This window comes from Pimephales promelas, chromosome 2 (genome assembly GCF_988280905.1).
Source record: "Pimephales promelas chromosome 2, fPimPro1.hap1.1, whole genome shotgun sequence".
Taxonomy (NCBI): Eukaryota; Metazoa; Chordata; class Actinopteri; order Cypriniformes; family Leuciscidae; genus Pimephales; species Pimephales promelas.
The window spans coordinates 4,014,515-4,034,146 of NC_142770.1; the positions used below are offsets into that span (position 1 = coordinate 4,014,515).

Genomic DNA, 19,632 nt, shown 5'->3' on the forward strand with positions numbered 1-19,632 from the left:
AACGTCAGTGCATTTCTGTTAAAGTGCCTTTAGCGATTAGAGTTCACAAAACAACGTCGGCAAGAAGAGAAACTAGGCCTAAAAGTCTTACCATGATCGAGTAAACACCAGAGGAATACCGACAACCAAATCAGAAGCTTTATCTGCACCATTTTCCCCGAACACAGCAATGCAGATTCAGATACACAACAGAGATCGTGCATAGCCTACTAATAATAAAAAAGGAGAGAGATCGGGCATGTATTTCCTTGTCGACGGTCGCGGGAGATAGAAGCGAAATTTTCTTTCCCAGAATCCTAGGGGAAGGTATCGACGCCTTATTCTTCTTCTTCTTTGTTTTTAACGGCGGTTGGCAACCAGCTTTTGGTGCATTACCGCCACCTTCTGCTCCGGAGTGTGAATCAGACTTTACAATCTAATTTCCACATTTAAAAACAAAAACCACCATATTACTCACTCATATTCACTAATTTCCCTACACATTTTCCTATATCCCTATTTACGGTACCACCTTTTTCGCCTCTGATTGGCTAGAAGGGCTCTCCTCTGATTTGTGTGTGTGTGTGTGTGTGTGTGTGTGTGTGTGTGTGTGTGTGTGTTGGGTAGGTTTAGGAGTAGGGTCAAAACAGACAGACAGCCTGCCATGAACGTGAAATGACATTTCACCGCCAAATCAAATAACCGATCGGAGGAGAACCCTTCTAGCCAATCAGAGGTGAAAAAGGCAGTACCTTCCCCTACCATCCTGGGAAAAAATATCGCTAGTGTGGATCAGAAGATTTATGGGGGAAAAAATTATAATAACAATCACCTTTATACTCGCTTCATTAGACATGATTCTTACTGTTCCAAGGATGTTTTTAAAGTGTTTAGTTTTATTTTTTAAGTAGGCCTACCTCCTTTAATTCCTTCCTTTCCTTTTCACATAACAATCCATCATCACATGTTGGACAGATTCTTGTTGATTGCAATGTAAACACATTCCATGTATATGTGTACCTAACAGATAAAGTGTCTAGTTGAGCCTTGTATTTAATATTCTGAGACGATTGTCTTTTATGGATGCTTTTATGTCTTTTATGGCTGCGGTCCTCTGTGAGTTACCAAACAAATTTCGTTGTATAACTACAATGGCAAATAAAGTTCTATTGATAATCTTTTCTCCCTTTTCATGCCAACAGAGCTTTGAATACCATACAAATGTCTTCCTGTATCATTAATGTAACATACCCGGAACACGCCTGGAGTTATGTTGTGGTGTGTTGTGTTGAGTTGAGTTGTGAATGCAATGAGGACATTTAAGTAGCTTTTAAAAACGTATATATTATAAAATATATATTTTAAGATTTGCTTTCAGTTAAAACAGCTCAAACATGCATTTTAGTCTGGGGCAACACTTAAGCATCGACTGTGAAACCGGGGATTAAAGTCGTAATAAGAGCTAGAAATAAACTTCATGTAACTAGAGCTATATACACGTTCATACCTCACTCATTTTGTCAGGTTCTTTCCATAAAATTTTCAGGAGACATTCATGGAGTCAACAATGTGTCATTTTATTGACTGTAACAATTAAGCGCTGACCACACATTGTGCAAAAATAAAGGAAAACTAACTAATAAATGGGGCAACAACAGCACATATAGAGTTCTGGGTCTCAAATGTTTCTCAGGGATCCCTCACCAGAACTCAGCCACAAGACATTGAAACTCTTTTAACAATCCGGACCAAACCATTTTGATAATTACAGGGGTATCACAAGACTTCTCATTCTATTAAATCAAACATAAAAGAGGAAAACATATATATAGCAATACACGGACACGAATGAACATAACAATAACATTTACCATAAATGTGTTCTGCAAGTAAACAGCGCCTTGTGGTGCCATCGTCCCAAAAAAGACACAAAACCACTTTCATTGAGCTTTACGATGACTGTTCCCCGCTGGTAGAATGACCTGCATAACTCAAACTGATCTACTCTTTAGCTATTTACTAGAAACAACTTAAGGCGCATCAAAACACTTGCTCCGTTAACACTAACACTTCCCATCCTATTCTATCTATCTATTTATTACGCATCAACAACAACAACCTTGCCACTGCTAACAGAGACTAGTCACAGCACTCACATATTGACTCTTTGACTGTTTTTAGTTTTGATGGATTGATTCAGTAGTTTATTACTCTGTAAAGCAGGATTACCTAAAGAGGAAATCACACTGTGAGGCTCATAACAGCAGGACAGGAAGAGGCTCGCATCAAACCAATGGCCAAGATGTTTGTCCATTTTGCAGATCAAACCATGTTTCTGTAGAAATCAAACCACAGGTTTCAGTTTGACTCATGTTGCACTGAAAAAAAGATTCACACCTCAATAGTGGCAATGTGAGCAGGCAGACAGTTTTAACTTTTCGTTTTGCTTTTTTCCCCCATAAAAAAAAAAATAATACATTATGGATAACTTAATTTAATTATAAAATAATTTTGAAATCAAGTAGATCTTTTTTTACCAATGTAATTCAAACAGATTTATACAATGGTCTTATAAGCACAGTATTTAATACACAACATCATGCAACATTGTCAATGTTAAATGATTTTTAAAATCCACAATTAAAAAAGTTAGTCTTAATACGAGGCCGAGGATTATTTTGAAGGAACTATAGACTATATGACATGCGGTCAGGTCGTGTGAACTAGGTGGGTAAAACTCATTGTGGGAGGACTCACACCAGCTTGATCAAGCAGATAGTCTATTTAGGTCAAACTTTTCACTGAACTACTGAAGAAAATGTTTCTCGTGTTTATTTTGTTCTGTTTGTGCAGGTGCCGTCTAAATGGTAAGTTATAAGCATTTGCATGACTTCATACTTAAGAACAGAGTAACAGACAGCAATTTCTAGCAATTAATGTATGATTTAAAACTAGCTAACAGGCTTTGTAAAATAAATAAATAAATAAATGAAACAAAAAGAAGACTTAATCTGTTCCTGTTTACTCTCTAGGTGTGTTTGGCTCTGAAACAAATAAAATACAGTCAGTGATGGAGGGAGATTCTATCACTTTACACACTTCCACGAAAATACATGAAGACGAAGACATACTGTGGAAATATGGAGCTGAAAAGTCTCTGATAGCTAAAATTAGCATTGAGAACCGAATCTTCTCCACATATGATGATGTTCCTGATGGGAGATTCAGAGACAGACTGAAGCTGGACAATCAAACTGGATCTCTGACCATCACACACACCACAACTGAACACACTGGAGAATATAGACTAGAGTTAAATGGAGCAAAACTATCAACAACAACATTCAATGTTTCTGTCTATGGTGAGTAGAGATCATTTGTCTCGTCCTTCAAGTTAAAATAAATCCACAACATTTGTAGCATTGAGTCGATTACCACAAAAAGATCATTTAGGCTCAACACTCATTTGGAGGTACTGTAACGGTGAGACACTTATAATTGATGTCAATGAGGCCAATATTTGGAGGATTTAAAGGAAACTTCAGAAGCACTTTTAGTGTCATTTTACGTTTTATGGCATATTGTCGTGGGAAAAGAGTTGTAAAATGGCTATAACTTTACACAGAAAAGGTTGGCAAGTGATTTTTCATACTAAAACCATGTTAACGCGCTTGTTGGCATTTTATAAACTCGCAATTCTACGGAAACAACGTTTTTCCTCCGAATTGGGCTTTTTAACTTAAAAAAAGTCGGAATCGCGAGAAAAAAATGTGAAAAAAAGAAATATTAAATAAAAATTTGCAATTATATTTTACGTTTTTATTTCAAGATGGAATCAAGATTCCTTACCACTCAGCGTTTCACAGCATTTTTTTGGTGGAAAAAAAGGAAATACATTTTTGTGGCAATCAAAATTGCTTAAGATTGAGCTTAACTTGAAATTAACCCATAATATTCCTTTAAATATTTATACACTCAAATGTTTCAAAATTTCGTAGTGTGTGTGCGCGCGCGATACACTTACTACACTCAAAATAAGATTGATTTTTAGATTTATCCATATTTCTGTTTATTCTCTTGTTTTCCAGCTCATCTGCCCACTCCTAACATTACCAAACATAGTTCATCATCATCATCATCATGTTCAGTGGTGTGTTCATCATCAGTGTTGAGTGTGTGTGATGCGACTCTGTCCTGGTACGCAGGAATGAGTGTATTGTCCAGCATCAGTGTGTGTGATCTCAGCATCAGTCTCTCTCTACCTCTGGAGGTGGAATATCAGGATAAAAACACCTACAGCTGTGTGCTGAACAATCCCATCAGCAACCAGACCACACATCTGGACATCAGCACACTCTGCAACCACACACGTGAAGGTAAGTTGGTGTAAATGTTAACATAAGCTGATCTATCAAGTTACAGAGCTGATGATTTGATGCATGTGTGCAATTTGTTATTTGGCCAAAACCAACCAAAATGCATGGACTTTGTAGTATAGGACAGATAAAACAAGCCCTTCTAAAGACACGCAGAACGGCGCGATAATTGTTGCTTACTTGCACTGGCGAACACTGTATGCCTACTTGCAAAGGTTGCCCATTCGTATAGAGACCGTTAAGAGGCGACGAAAATCTGACTAGAGACCATTATTCTTAACTTCTTACATTGGTAAAAGACTCCATATGTCCACCCGTGAAGTAATTATTAGTAATGCCCTAGACTTATGCAGAATAGCACGTGCCAAAGTTAAAAGACATAGAAAGAGACTGAATAAAATGGAAATGGAGGCACATGCTTTGTCTTTAGAAACAAATTCTGTAGAAATGATTACATGCTTTGTAAAATTTCCAACACAACCAGCACCACGCATAATGTGAGGCATGTGGTATTACGGTCAAAATACCAAGAATTTCACTTAGTCAGACAACTGAATGGAAATTATGAAACACTATATATATATAAATCATAGATTGTTTTTTACAGAAAACAATTGATTGTTCCCCCGCTAAGATTATTTTATTTTAAATTTTACTTAAAACTCTGTAAAATTACAAACTGTAAATTAACTCAGCTGTTATTTTAACTATTATGACATTAATGACAAATTACAGTAAATCGCATTTTTTATACACAAAAATTACAATTTTTTGTTAAATGTAAGTTTTCTTAAATGTAAATTACATACAAATGTTTTTAACATTACAAAAATTACAAAAAACGGTAAAATAACTCCCAGCCCCCCAAAACCGGTAAAATTTAAGTAAACCATCCTAATTTATATAAACTTAAAAAAACACTTATTTTACAGGTCTGAATTATTTAGATCAAATACTTTTGTTGTAAAAACTATTTGCATGGTCAAATGACTGGCAGCAGCTGTGTTTGTCTGTAGAAACTAAAGTTTAATCAAATTGTAAAAGTTGTTTTGCATTTTATTTAACTTAAGATATTTGCACAGAAAAGCAAGCGGCTCAATTGTAAAGGATACAGAAAAGAGCACAACGGATTAGCGGATGAACTAATAAATCATCGATGATCTGGAAGCTCGGAGAGAGCTAACCGCCATCAAATTAATATATGAACGTCTCAGAAAGTTCATTACTTTCACAATCTTTTCCACCAACTAGGTTGCAAAAACTCATTGGGTTCCACCTGGTATTAAAACACGTTTTGGTCGATCGGATCACAAGTACACTAGATGAGAAAGACATTCCCGTTAACACCTAGTGTTTTAATCCGTCTCTTTTGTCTACTTTCAACCACTTCTCCAGATTTGTTCGAGGGGAGGGTCTATGAGCGGGTAAATGTATGTGCTTTTCAGATCTTTCAGTTAATGGACAAGGTGGTGTTTAAAGGCTGTTCGAACGCATTCGATCACATGAGCGTTTACACTACGGGCCTTTGTCAATCTGTGTACTTGTCTGTCCTTGTGATCTTGAGAAACGTCATCTTTTGTGGCCCAAGTACTTTCCCGATACACAAGTTTACATTTTGGCAGGAATGGTTAAAAATCCCGGATGTGTTCTTGACACGCCTATTTTACAGAGGATGCATCGGTTGGTAACTTGTGTGAACTTGACGGCAGAAATTTCCCAGCATTCAATTCGCCATTCGAGACAATTACGTACACAATTTCATCACTAAATGAGAACATTTGATGCGAGGAATCAACGGTGTAGATTTGAAATATAGGCATTTTTACGAAAAATTTATGGCGAATCAAAAATGTGCTCAAACGTTTTCGGGAGTGTGAATCTCCATAAGTGCCTGCGGGTGTGTTGGCTAGCGAGCCAACCATCCAAAAAGACTAATTTTTCCCTCATTGCAGCCTGGCTGTTATCGTCAATAATTCTTGTTATATTTGAGTAGTGCAGATGCGCAATACTAGCAAAAACACATCGTCTCAAACTGTCAGCAGTGTTCTGTGTGCTCGTCACCTTGTGAGTTCATTCTTCCAAGAACAACTAGCAAGAGCGTTCTCCCCAAAAACACAAGTTTGCATTCTTGGTTTTGAGAAACACTCCATGAAAGCAATCCGGTCATTTTCAACTACTTCTGGAAGTGGTTAAACAGTTTTATTCCCAGTTTACACCTGTATTTATCGCCGACTACTTGTGATTCAAACGACCAAAACATTTTAAAACCAGGTTTAAACAGGGCCTAAAGAATCACAACAAGGACAACACGTAATGCTAATGCTAGTTCTACCATTCCTACTGGTATTACTGTAGATACTTCTATACTTTTATACTTCTTTTAGTATTTTCATAGTTCTGTTTATGTCCTAAACTTCTAACATAGTGTTAGCTGTAGGTCAGATGGACAGATTCACTCACACTTATGGCTCATTATGTATATTACAGGTCAAGACCTACCTTTATTGTACATAGTGTTGATCTCTGCTTCTGCTGGATCTCTAATGATTGTTGCTGTAGTCGTGATCTTCTGCATCTGCAAGAAACGTAGAAAAACAGGTCAGAAGGGTAAGCAATTATTCTGTTTAAATATCAATATAATTGTGAATCTGTCGTTTTAACATATCTGTGATTATTGTAAATGCAGTGGAGACCGAGGAGGAAGACAGGACTGATTCGGCATTGTGTAAACCAACAAAACGACAAAAGGTAAGAAGTTGTCACAGTCAGTTAGTGTGACTGAAGTTTGATGATGGAAGTTGGCAGACGGCTAGTGAACAGACGTTTGTGGTTTTTAGACTCAACTGTCATTATTACCTTTAGCAGAGAGCAGATCAAAAGGAGGGTTTTTTTATGGTATTTACACAAAGCCTATGAAGGCCACTATTTGCACCTCTGTGTAAGATTTTCCATTTTGCAAATTAAAAAAAAAAAAAGTGGGGCCAATTAGGCCTTGGTGTGAGTCCCACAGAGAAGCTCTGCTTTAACTTAAACAAAAACTCAACATATAAAGTCCAGGCCTGATCCTTTCTCCTCTTGCTTTGTCGTCAAATAATGATTAACATGCTTGTTTGCTTTGCGGGCTTCATTTCATAACATCATATCACCACTTCATAGCATCCACAAATCTTTCTACGGTGTTGTTGGCCATAGTTAAATTGCCTAACCCATACAAAATCAGCTTTTAAACATTATAATAGAGAAAGTAGGACACAGAGATGGTACTCATGTCACCTGTGCTGATGTGAGTCCTCGAGCTCCAGCGTCTCTGCGGTTTATGAGCTGAAGCTTTAGCAGACATTGCCTGACGTGCTGCGTCTCTGCTGTTGCTTTTGTGCGAAAGACATTCATTCTCGGAGCAGAAGCTGCATTAAAACCTTCAGAAGTGAAACTGTTTGATGATTTAACTGTTTAAAAAGTCAAGATTGATGTAATTTCCTCTTGCTGCTTCATGTTAGCATCTGCAGTAGTTTTTCCAGTTTGTGATCACATCAGGTTCCTGACTGACTTTGTGTTTCCTTTCAGAAATCGAAGATGGAGTCTGTGTATGAAAATGTCCCCAAAAAACGATGATCAAACACCATATCTACTTGAACTTTTGTTAGAGCCCAATTGGGTGTCATTGTGATCTGTTTAGTTCGTGGACTTTTTGTTTTCATCAGTCTCACATGCATGTAGCCGTTAGCCGCCGCTCAACGGTTCCCATGGTTACGATAGGCTAGTTAGCTAGTTTAGTCGATTACCGTTGTGTTTGCTTCTTAAGTTGTCCCTTTGCTCTCACTCAATTGTCCGGTCACCGTTATGTGTAAGTGTGTGTTGCTCAACCTGATTGCCTGTCTTCTAGATTGTAACTAAAACTTTGTATTTGAAATGATCACCTCCTTCGATCTGCCTGCAACCCACTGTGACAATGCTATTTAGCTCACATTTTTGGTTTTATTTACATTTATTCTCTTGTGTATATTTGTTTGTTGCACATGTTACTATTGTATTGTTTAAATTAAAAAGTTGTTGCCCTGTATTAGTTGAGTAGCATACAGAAACTCAACTAAAATGTTCTATTTCATCTGATCATATGGACATTTTTTCCAACTGAAGAGTTCAGATGCAAAAGCCTCTAAATGCCATTTGAAATTTTCTTCTAAAATGACCATTTTTATCAAGCGTGTATATTTAAGTTCAGTAATTTAACTTAAATGACAATTAATAGGTAATCTTCATTGCCATTTAAGTGAAATTACTGAACTTATATACAAGCTTGATAAAAATGATCATTCTAGAAGAAAATTTCAAATGGCATTTAGAGGTTTTTGCATCTGAACTCTTCAACTATAATTATTAAACATTGGGCCATGTCTGGTTTACTGTATTTGTGGGGGCTCTTCATAATAGTTTTTATACTGTACAAACTGTATATTCTATCCCCTAACATTTTTTACACTCAAACAATGCTGGCAAATGTAGGCACAAGCACACATCATCTGAATTAGTCTCTCTAAGAACAGCGCTCTTTTTCACCGATAGGGTGCGCTATAACATTATCATACTGTTCAGTTCTCATAGAGGACCTGCTGAAGGACTAATAACAACACATAGGCTACCCGATCATTCCACTTCCTCCTATTGCATGTTTTGAAGAATAGGGCATTTCAGAATGTTTGTAAACAATAGGCACCGCGAAACTTCCGGGTGGCAGAACGCGAGCGGCTTCCATTGACTAACTGAAGAGATCCAGCCGGCAACTGAACAGTTACACAGTTAAAATCATTGTTGTTGATCAAAGTTGAATCTATGGAGAAAATATGTTGTGTTTGGGGTTGCGCCACCAGATACAGCAAAAGGTGTAGGTTTTTTTTATCGATTTCCTTCAGAAAAAAGTAAATCTATCCAGCAGAACCTGTGGGTGAGGAGGTTAAAGCGAGTGGACGTCGTCAAAAGTGCATGTCGTCTTCTAATTATGAGCCTGAGCCCGATTTAAATCCAACCATTTTAATACGTGGGTCGTTATATAACTGACGTTCTCAACTAACTTAGTTATTTCTATTACTTTCCATGTTACTTTCTTTTGAGCGGTGAGTAAATGCTTCTTCATCGTAAATGCTTCTGATTGGCCAATGCGTTCAATAAATCAACACATATGTCTGTGATTGGCTACATCGCTCATCGCTGCAGTCACGTTATAAAATGAAACTCTGCCATGTAACTGTTAAGTCATTTCTATTTTGTTTTAGTTGTTCTCGTTGCTTTTCTGCAACAGATGAATACAAATGTATTCGTTTTTATTTGTTTTATTCATAGATATTTCTAGTTTGCGGGAGTCCCGCGAATCGTTTTATTCTCCTGCAATCCGCACACACAGAGTGCATTACCGCCCGCACTCGGCCATCAGATCTAGTCCCGCGCCGCGGTCTAGTGCGTTGGGAGTGCACGTCTCTAGATCAAAAAAAATCTAAGCTTTAATGATCATGTTAACTATGTCTGAATTTCCACCACGTCTGTTCTTGAATCAACTGTTGAAATGTAGATTAGGCTTCTGCCGGCGGTGTGTCTCCCTCCATGCAATTTACTAGTGTTGCCATAGGGACGCTTCGGCTTTTGCCACCCGGAAGAACGTCTGTTATTGTTGTGACGTCATGGTGAATTGTCGTATAGATTGTATCAGTTCTATACTACAGGGCTTGATTCTGATTGGTTGGTGCAATTATTTTACGGGACTGCATTAACAGCCCGTCGTCAATGATTCCTTATATAGCTAATGCTTTCTATCTGTCCTGCTTGTGTAGTTTACCCGGTGATTATCAGACCAGCAGAACAACATATATTCCTGCTATAGAACCTGAAGACAGACACAGCGGTCTAACAGCGCTCGTCAATGTTTAATCGTCAATGCTCGTCAAAAATTTAGCCAATCATTTTGAAGGAGGCGGGGCTTACTGTTAACAGAAAGAAACTGGCCATACATTCACATCACGTGTGCAAAACTTTGCATTATTTTTTCTCACAATTCTATGGCCCGTCGCCAGTTACTCCTTATTTTTCACTACATAGTTTGGAGATTAGCAACTAAATGGCAATGAACAACATGAAAAAGACAGTCTGATCTATGTCTGTAAAGTTCTGGTCCAGTTGTATATGGGACGACAGAAGCTTTCGCCTGCACACCCACTTGAATCTAAGCGGCGTTGAGCCTGGTTAAAACCTCATGGGAAAACCAGGTTGATGGAGAGGTGTCAGTGAGGCCAGCAGGGGGCGCTGATCAGCGTATGAAAGTGAAACTGAAAGTAACCCGTAGCCAAGAATGGGAATTTGTGCTGATTTGATTTCACCAATCCAAGTGCGCACACACAGCAGTAAGTAGTACACACACACACTGGATTCTGTTAAAAATCCATCACATCTATCACATCAACAGATATTTCAAGTTTATTTCCAATTTTAGAAAATGTGTTTACATACTCAAGTTTAAGGCGCCTTTTACTTGGCCAGTACAATGTTTAAATAAAGAATATATATATATATATATATATATATATATATATATATATAAACCTGTGAAAGAGAGAAATTTGCACAATTAGAACAATTTTCCATAGTTCAGACAAACAGATTATGTTAAAGCAAGTCAAACATACTTTACCTGTACCTTCTCTCTTTAGCTCTTCGGGAAATGTGGCGTTAGAGACTGAACTGACCAGTCAAGTGCAGATGATCATTTCCATCACACAGTGATATTTTCTAAAATACAAACACATCAAGGAAACAAAATTACATGTTCAAATCAAACTGAAAAACAGTTTAGAATTGAAACAAAATGGAGGTAAATAAAGGGATAATGTCACAGTATAGTCTTTACCTTGAACGCCCCACAGGTCTCGGTCTTCCTCACATCAGATACAAGAATTTCACTGTAAAAAACTATTCAGCAATGCTTACAAAAGGTAGAATGATACGCTTTACAGTTTTTGTAACAATGAAAAAAATTCACTTTTACACATTTAAACATGTATAAATATAAGAAATCTATAATAACAATATTATTTTACCAAGAACATCATTCAGATGCTCAACACCAAATGCTTGCGCAGCAACCAGTGACATTTATGGAGTATAACAATCCGATAGACAATACATAAACACATATTTGCCATTTTTGTAGCTGCTACAACACACATTTCAAGTCTATCATGTGCAGTTTTTACAAGTTCAGTTCCTGAGATTCAGAGTTTGATCAAGGACACAATGCTAATATTTCACGAATCAACTCTGTAAACTGCCTTTTTTAACCACAAAACCTTAACCAGACATTCAAGCATCAGGGTGGAGTGTGAAATATACTGTAGATTTTATCAAGTATTCCTGGTAAAAAACTTAGTTTAGAGTTAACAAAGCTGGTTGAATAAGAGATGTGGTTAAATGAGCTGTTCCAGATGTATTTGAGCATTTGAAGAACAATCATTCTGTTTTCATTAATGGAATAACCCTGAGAGAACCTTTCAAGCACATCAGCTGATAGTGTAGCCTAGATGACATTGCTAAAATTGTACAAATTGTAACATAATCAGGTGCATAATAATGCATAATGATGGCTCAGATGGATTGACAAGCCTTCATGTAAACACCCCAATCAATCCTGTTTTCATCAGACTGAAAAGGGTAGTGTAGATCTGAAACGCTTGTATCAATAGGAAAACAATAATAATAAAAAAACTATTAATAACAAATGACAAATGTCTTGCATCTCATGAACTGGTGATGGGTGAGAATGAATATTTAGTAAAGCCATGCTCTTCTTAAGCTGTCTGTCAGCCTTCTTTTTGTAGAGTTTGTTATCAAGGCAAACATGGCAGTTATACTTGAGGTTTCGGCAATTATCAAGGCCACTTTCTCCTTTTGAATGCACATGTGCAGAAGTTTTGTTCTGATCAAAATTAATGGACCCTTTTCCCATTTCCATTGTTTTCTACGATAACGTTTTGATGACTTTCTAAAAGAGTAAACTAAGAAGGTATGACTTGATTTTGCTGAAAGTCAGATAATCTTCCATTTCCTTTTTCTAAACTTTCTCAACTCTCTTAATGTTGCTTTACACTGACAGTTTTAAAATAATAATGTTACTGTTGAATCTCCTCATCAACTCCCAGTCTGACCAGTGGACGTCCTGTTAGCAGCACCTGCCTGTGTATAACCAATCAGTTGAACGGGCACACTGGCATTATCCTCCTGAAAGATAGAAACAGATTCACAGAAAGCAGATGATCAGGATTGATGATTCAGTTTCATAAACACCAAACAGTGTTTTTATCTCTGACGTTTGCTGAATGTGAAGACCCTGTTCTTCATTCTGAAGTCAAACACCACAAAATCAGTGCTCTCTTAAAATGTCAATTTGTTGATTTTTAACCTGCTTTGTATTGTATTGTTGATCAAATTTGACCGCTTTACGTATTGTTGATAAAACATGTCAAAAATTAATTTCAAAGGTTTTATTGAAAGCCTATTTTACCAGCGGTGAATTATCCCTTTAAATAACTCAATAATTAGAGTTTTTTCTCTGTGTGGATTTCTGAATGAGACCACACGTGGTTTCAGACAGAAAGCTTCAAACAGAAAAAAACACCACTTTTAGATCTCTATCTGTAGTAAAGTCAATGTTTTGTAGACAGAGTTTCAGAGCTCACAGTATCTCACCTGATGATCATCAACTTGCAGTGTCCTGTTACCTGTTTAAACAACACCAACAACATACTCTCAGGCCTTGTCCACGCGGACACGGGTATTTTTATAACCAGAGTTTTCCCGTCCACAAATGCACAATTAAAAAAAAATCTGTCAACATGAAAACGCGATATCAAGCGCTGTCAAGAGCCTTCCACACCAGCAGGTGGCGATATAGCCCTAACCGTAAAGCAACGCTGGCCAATCAGAAGCCTACCAAAAATGATTACCGGTTCCAGATAACGGCACACAATCTGACGTCAAACACAGCGGATAACGGCGCACACTATGACGTCAAACACAGCGGATAACGGCGCACACTATGACGTCAAACACAGCGGATAACGGCGCACACTATGACGTCAAACACAGCGGATAACGGCGCACACTATGACGTCAAACACAGCGGATAATGGCGCACACTATGACGTTGAGAGGCTGAAAAAAAGAGTCTGAGAGGTGTTTTACTGTACACTACAACACTGTAACTGGCGTTTCGGAAAATCCTCACCCTGAAATGTTCGGTTTCAGTGACCTGATACTGCGTTTCCGTGTGGACGAAAAGCCGAACCGCATAAAAAAAAAAGTCACGGTTAGAAAAATACTTGTGTCCGTGTTGACATGGCCTTACATTGGTCAGTAAATATAAAAATACACACTTTCACGTTTTTAAAGATTCTTTTTGTAAAATACATCTCAATTACATTACTAAAGATCAGCTGTATGTAATACTTGCCTGTTTGTTTTGATCTGTGGAGACAGTAAATCCCAGCAGCCACAATCAGAATAACACCAGCAGCAGCACATATTACTCCTACAGCAGCTGAAGATGAACCTGAAACTGGAACAGCTAAAGACACACAAACACATCATTATTAATAGAGATCAACTAATAATTAACTTTACCAATCCACCTTTATTTTTCAAAGCAGAAATAATGTGTTTTCTGTGACTGTGTGAGATTTCTGATTTATTACCCGCTATAGGGAATCAACGAGAAGAATATCAATATCAGTTTCTGCTACAAACCAGCGTGTTTCTATTTAAAGGCACACTAGGTATTTTTTTTAACCTTTATGATATATTACCAAAACCCTTGAGATGGTACATCGACTTACAATAGGTCGAATTGCACGTCTGCCGTAGCCTGACAGTGTCAGTATCGCTTTTAGGTTTCGGGTAGGAGTGATATTTAAAACCCAGAACGAGGATCAACATTGGTCCAGTGTTCGCTCGCTGGCGTGAGCTAAAGAAGGAGTAGACAGAATCTGACCTGGCCGTCATGCGCTTGGACTAGTAAGTTAAATATATTGCTTGCACACTATCTCTATTTTTTCGAATTTGTTGTCTGACTGGCCATGTTACAGAATCTATCTGGTCCTCCATTTATCTTCATGAATCAAGTAATGCTAGTAGAGTAGCGAATTATCAATCTGGTGGCTAGTAGTGGTAATTTTGTACGCTCATGATACTGATTTTTTTTTTTTTTTTTGCATGTATTTGGTTCGGCGGATGTTTTTGCCTGAGTAGAGCTAGTGAGTAGATTATCTCTCTCCAACCAACAACTCAACTACTATCTGCACACACAATCTAAAGACACGGGAGGCTGAACGGTTGACTGTTTGTTGACTTTTGCGACAGTGTTGCGGAGCTTGTGGCCTCTAGGGACGCTAGACATAAAAGTTACAGGTCGAGCGCCACTAGTGGCCAAAAGTTCCACGGTGTGCCTTTAAGTCAGTACATTCAAATAATATGGTTAGAAACACTAGTTTTCAATATCAAGCGGCATAATGAGCTGTTTTATAAACATTATTATATATACCTGAAAAATAAGTTGGATAATTTGACTGACATTTACACCTGTACATATAGAGTCCAAACTTTATAAACAGGCCACAGTGAAAACATTTATGATTTCAATTTTTGAAATTGCTCAAGGTAAAATGAATTTAACTATTAGATGAGACTCACCAGTGACAGAAACACTGAAGATCTTAGTGATGCTGAATCTGCTGTTGTTGATCTGTAGTTGATAATCTCCAGAGTGTGTGTTTGTGGTGTGTGTGATGGTCAGAGATCCAGTCTGATGATCCAGCTTCAGTCTGTCTCTGAATCTCTCTTTACACTGATCATCTGCACAGATCTTACTCTGATCTCCAGTGATTTCAGCGATGAGAATCTCATTAAAATACCACATTACTGAATCATTCAGATTTCTTTTTACACCAGTGTATAAAGTGACAGATTCGCTTTCCTTCACAGTCTTTCTTTTAATTTCATATTCTTGTTCAGCAGCAGAAACACCTGAAACACAAACCAACAGATGATTGGTGGATCTTTTTGGGGGGTAATAATTTTTGGACCGGAATAATCCATTTTATAGTAAAATAAATGCTTGGTTGTACAAAATCTATCCACAGCATGTAAAATACAGTACATATTATAAACTAAGAATGTCAATGAGAAAAAAAAATCACTGAACATAATATTGATGTGATTTAAATGGACAAGTCTTTATTTTAAACATAATGACTCACCATGAACAGAAACGTTGAAGATCTTCTCTCTGTCGCTGTTGCTGCTGATAATCTTTAGTTTATAAACTCCAGCATCTGTGTTTGTGATGTTCATGATGGTCAGAGATCCAGTCTGATGATCCAGCTTCAGTCTGTCTCTGAATCTCTCAGTATCTTCATTACACTGAACATCTGTACAGATCTTACTCTGGTCTCCATTGATTTGAGCGATACGAATGTCATTATAATACCATCTAATATTTTCTTGTTGGTTTGTTTGAACACCAGTGTATAGAGTGACTGAATCTCCCTCCATCACTGACACTGACACTTCATCTGTATCAACACCAGACACACCTGGAGAAGAAATTAACAGATAATTATGAGCCAAATAAAACAAATTGGAAACTGCAGTGAATTGTTTAATTTTTTGCTTTTTTAAATGTGGTAATTGGGGTAAATTGTCCATATTTTGTGTTTTTTGTTAAATCTATTAAGTAGCTTCTGAAGGATATGATAAAAAAGGATCTCAAAATCATAGGGACATTATCATTCCTCTTATTTTGTTAAGATTATTTATATTTTGCATAATCCGCAAAGGCCTATGTAAAATATGAGCTTGTGTATTTAAGTTATTAATGAATTTTACCCGTAAAATATTTTCTGACATGCCATACCAAATGTTGTTTTTAGTCTGGCACATACTGTAACATGTTTTTATCTAATCTTGTGGAAAACCTTTTTATCCAAAAGCAACTCGAAATATAGCTGCAAGCAGCCATTACCGGGGCCAAGCGCAAGAAGCGGCAACATATGCCAAAATGGCTAGGAGTGGCAGACCGACTGCAGCAAGGAGCAATTAAAGGCATTTTAAGAGAACTTTGGTAAAATGGCTGAAAAATCATATATACAGTAACTTTTAAGATGATTTAATGGTTTATCAATTTCGACAAATAGGTGGCAATGACAAAAGTTTGGTGTCAAAATGTGTTCTGCCCCTCTTTGTGTTGCATTAGAGACATCTAGTGGTGTAAATTTATATTGCATTTGAGTTCTCATATTTAGTCCCTCCTCTCTTGCCGTTGTTTTTGCCCGTGTGCTTCTGACTCACTCTGATCTACTGAGAGGTCACGCAGCAGTTACTCTTTTCTCTTTGCCTTGGTAGTTTTTGAAGGTCTAAGTCTGTAAGTATTTCTGTAAAAAGTATATCTACTTTGCTGTATTCTTTGTGTATTGTCCGTTTTAGCATAATATGTATGTTGTATTAATAGATGCTAATCGCGATTAGCATTTCTCCATAGACATCCATGTTAATGTTAGCTTAAATGCTAACTAGTCCTACAAGTCTCTTTAAAATGACTAATTTTTCTTATGGGATAGCTATATATGTTAGACTTGAGTTGCATATTCACGTATATGTATATATGGGCAGTTTGTAATGCCATGTTATTATGTTTTCACAGTTTTACAAAATTGGAAAGAACCTTACTCCGGCCTCTCTCTACTGGGTTTCCTGGGTCTTTATTTAATGGGTCTTATGTTAGCTATCTGCTACGCTAACCCATCAAAGCAAGAGCAGAATAAAATGTGAAGGCATTGCAGAGATAAAGCCTAAATAGTCATTTTGGCAACATGCCTCAAATTTGCTGCTGCAGTATACGAAAACGGTTTCATCTATCGTCACAAAATCCATAACTTTTAGTTGGCATGGTCTGTAGATGATATGATTTGATTTTGGTGAAAATCGGACGAATGGTCTAGGAGAAGTTCAAAAAAGAAGGTTTTGAAAGTAAATAAAGATGGCGGACATGAAGTTCGTCCAAATACGTCAAACTTGGTATCTATGTTCTCGGCATGACCCAAGAAATCTATTATGACCAGTGTCATTACAATAAGCAGTTTTTTTTTCAAAAGTTATTAGCATTTTTGGAAATTTAATTTTAACTTTTGATCAACAGGTGTCACTTTTGAGTACCTTCAGGGGATGGTGTTGGTGGCAAATTCTGAGTTTCATAATGTTACAGAAATGCATTTGTTAAGTATTAGTATACATCACAAAACTGTTTTGAAGTCAATGGGAATTTCATGTTTTTTTTTCTATTATAGCGCCATCAAGAGGCAAAATCCCACAATTTTTTTCATGCATCCTCAAAATGAGCCCATACATGCGTGTGCCAAATTTGGTGAAAATATCTCAATTCGCTTCAGAGTTATAGACATTTATGTGAAAGGAAAAAAAAGCATCAAAAATGACTGACACGTGACTTTGATTGGATTTTACTACCCCTTACTATCAATATTTTGGCATTTGGACATTGGCATTTAGCTAACAAGCTATGTTTCCAAACCTCTGACGGTGGTTTTGTCTCGATCGGACTAACGGTTTCGAAGATATCGGCAAATGTTTTTTAGCGCTAAATCAAAACGTTACACAAACCATGAGCCGAATCCTAACATGTTTGGTATCTGTGAACTCAGCAAGGATTCAGGAACCCAATGAGATGACTCTCGTGAAAATAAGTCAACCACAGCCAGAGTTATAAGCATTTAAAAATTACATTTTGCCTTCAAGGCATCGTAATGATGACCCATACCAAGTTTTGTAACAATTCGTTCATACGTTAAAAAAATACTGCATTTTAGCACATAATTCAAAATGGCCGATCTGGGAAAATTGGATATCAGTCGACTCGACATGACGCTCTGAATCTAACGAGGCCAACAGATACAATAGCTGCCTCCACACCTTCGGTACTTGGCCTTTAATTACATTCAACATTAACAATCGTTCAGTTTATGGACCATTTGTTCACATTAATGCCATATTTATAGATTAGCTACCAAACTGAGCATTTACATGGACTTATTTGAACAATACTCATACAATATTGATCAACGTTATAGCTTCATTGGCCTTGACAGCGAGATTTCATATACTTTTTTAATGGTCGACCAAAAAAAAAAACACACACAAAAAAAAAGAAATATAAATGATAATATATGAAATATGAAGTAAGCTGTATATAAAGCGTTGATAATGAACTGCGTCACGTACACTACTGTCCGGTGTTCTGACTTATAGCCTATATTTGCATGGTTTCGTATGATAGACTTCGGTGTTTGTTCAAAGCTCAGTAAAGCCTCAAGCCTAATCACAACACACGTAATAGCTGTAACAACAAATACTCGCCACAGTCAAAACACATTTCACGCTTACTAATGTCTCTGACAGGTCGTAGCCTATCACATGAAGCATGCCACCCATTTCTGGGACTGTTCTGACTAAAAACATAACTTTTACAACGGCAAACATAACTGTTTTATGCGAACACTGTAGCATGCTGCAAATAGCTGCTAGCATAAAACACCGGAAGAAACATAGGCGTATCTTACCATGGTTGAAACAAATGCAAAGCAAAAGAAAGAAAGGTTTCATTATCATGTTGATCTTCGTCTAAGAAAGAAATGCAAACTTTCTCTGCTTTCAAGCTTCGAGTCACTTTCTTGTGACTAACTTGCTTGCGGAAGAGAAAAAAACTTTGATTCTGTGCGGCTTTCGCTATTACACTGCATTTACCGACACCAACTGGAGAGGAGTGTGAACCATTGACAGATAAAGTAATAAATAATAATAATCATACAAATAAAATAGAAAATAAATTATTCCAAGCTATATTCTGTTAAACCGTCCTGTTTCCCATAGATAGCTCCAATCCCTCAGTCAGTCTACAACACTATAAACCACTATAAACCATTGACTGGAAATATGCTTATTACTGATAACTTATTAATTCCAATGTAACTTGATGATTCTTAAAACATGTATTATTTCTCTGTTAATGAATCAACACTCAACTGTTTCTGCCAATCTACGTTGTTTCCTTATGAGAAAGAGATTACTTGTGAGTTATCAAGGGATCCTTGTGTAAATACTTGTAATATTCCTGAAGTAGGTCCTGACCCCTAACCCTAATCTAGTTAGTTATGCAATTGAAAATGAATCATAC

General features: G+C 37.1%; 2 protein-coding genes and 2 long non-coding RNA genes across 4 annotated transcripts; 1 reads left to right on the forward strand and 3 right to left on the reverse strand.

The window, feature by feature from the left end:
- Nucleotides 1-1,599: 1,599 nt before the first annotated feature.
- On the reverse strand, nt 1,600-7,924 carry LOC148995730 (uncharacterized). The gene is made up of 3 exons (XR_016147018.1): nt 7,629-7,924; nt 6,855-6,930; nt 1,600-2,314 (listed from the first exon to the last, which is right to left on the reverse strand). It is a non-coding gene; the product is annotated as an uncharacterized LOC148995730 (long non-coding RNA).
- Nucleotides 2,768-8,016, forward strand: LOC120487982 (uncharacterized). The gene is made up of 6 exons (XM_039684421.2): nt 2,768-2,846; nt 3,012-3,341; nt 4,068-4,355; nt 6,843-6,953; nt 7,042-7,103; nt 7,920-8,016. The coding sequence occupies exons 1-6, from the start codon at nt 2,798-2,800 to the stop codon at nt 7,965-7,967; spliced, it is 888 nt and encodes a 295-aa protein (XP_039540355.2). The 5' UTR covers nt 2,768-2,797; the 3' UTR covers nt 7,968-8,016.
- Nucleotides 8,017-10,978: 2,962 nt separating this feature from the next.
- On the reverse strand, nt 10,979-13,339 carry LOC148995731 (uncharacterized). The gene is made up of 3 exons (XR_016147003.1): nt 13,083-13,339; nt 11,248-12,614; nt 10,979-11,129 (listed from the first exon to the last, which is right to left on the reverse strand). It is a non-coding gene; the product is annotated as an uncharacterized LOC148995731 (long non-coding RNA).
- A 166-nt stretch (nt 13,340-13,505) lies between these two features.
- On the reverse strand, nt 13,506-19,197 carry LOC120486767 (uncharacterized). The gene is made up of 5 exons (XM_089119033.1): nt 19,019-19,197; nt 15,647-15,982; nt 15,081-15,413; nt 13,769-13,959; nt 13,506-13,547 (listed from the first exon to the last, which is right to left on the reverse strand). Exons 1-5 carry the CDS (start codon nt 19,065-19,067, stop codon nt 13,506-13,508), a joined length of 951 nt encoding a protein of 316 aa, XP_088975159.1. The 5' UTR covers nt 19,068-19,197.
- Between the last annotated feature and the right edge of the window lie 435 nt (nt 19,198-19,632).

Bases quoted from the DNA above. Each gene is read 5' to 3' on its own strand.
- LOC120487982 (XM_039684421.2), top strand. From the start codon at position 2,798: ATGTTTCTCGTGTTTATTTTGTTCTGTTTGTGCAGGTGCCGTCTAAAT. The intron at 3,342-4,067 runs GTGAGTAGAGAT...CTTGTTTTCCAG, and splicing joins ATTCAATGTTTCTGTCTATG to CTCATCTGCCCACTCCTAAC. The intron at 6,954-7,041 runs GTCAGAAGGGTA...TTGTAAATGCAG, and splicing joins CAAGAAACGTAGAAAAACAG to TGGAGACCGAGGAGGAAGAC.
- LOC120486767 (XM_089119033.1), bottom strand. From the start codon at position 19,067: ATGATAATGAAACCTTTCTTTCTTTTGCTTTGCATTTGTTTCAACCAT. The intron at 15,414-15,646 runs GTGAGTCATTAT...TTTGTGTTTCAG, and splicing joins CTTCAACGTTTCTGTTCATG to GTGTTTCTGCTGCTGAACAA. The intron at 13,548-13,768 runs GTGTGTATTTTT...TCTTTTTTTCAG, and splicing joins GAATCTTTAAAAACGTGAAA to CCTCTCAACGTCATAGTGTG.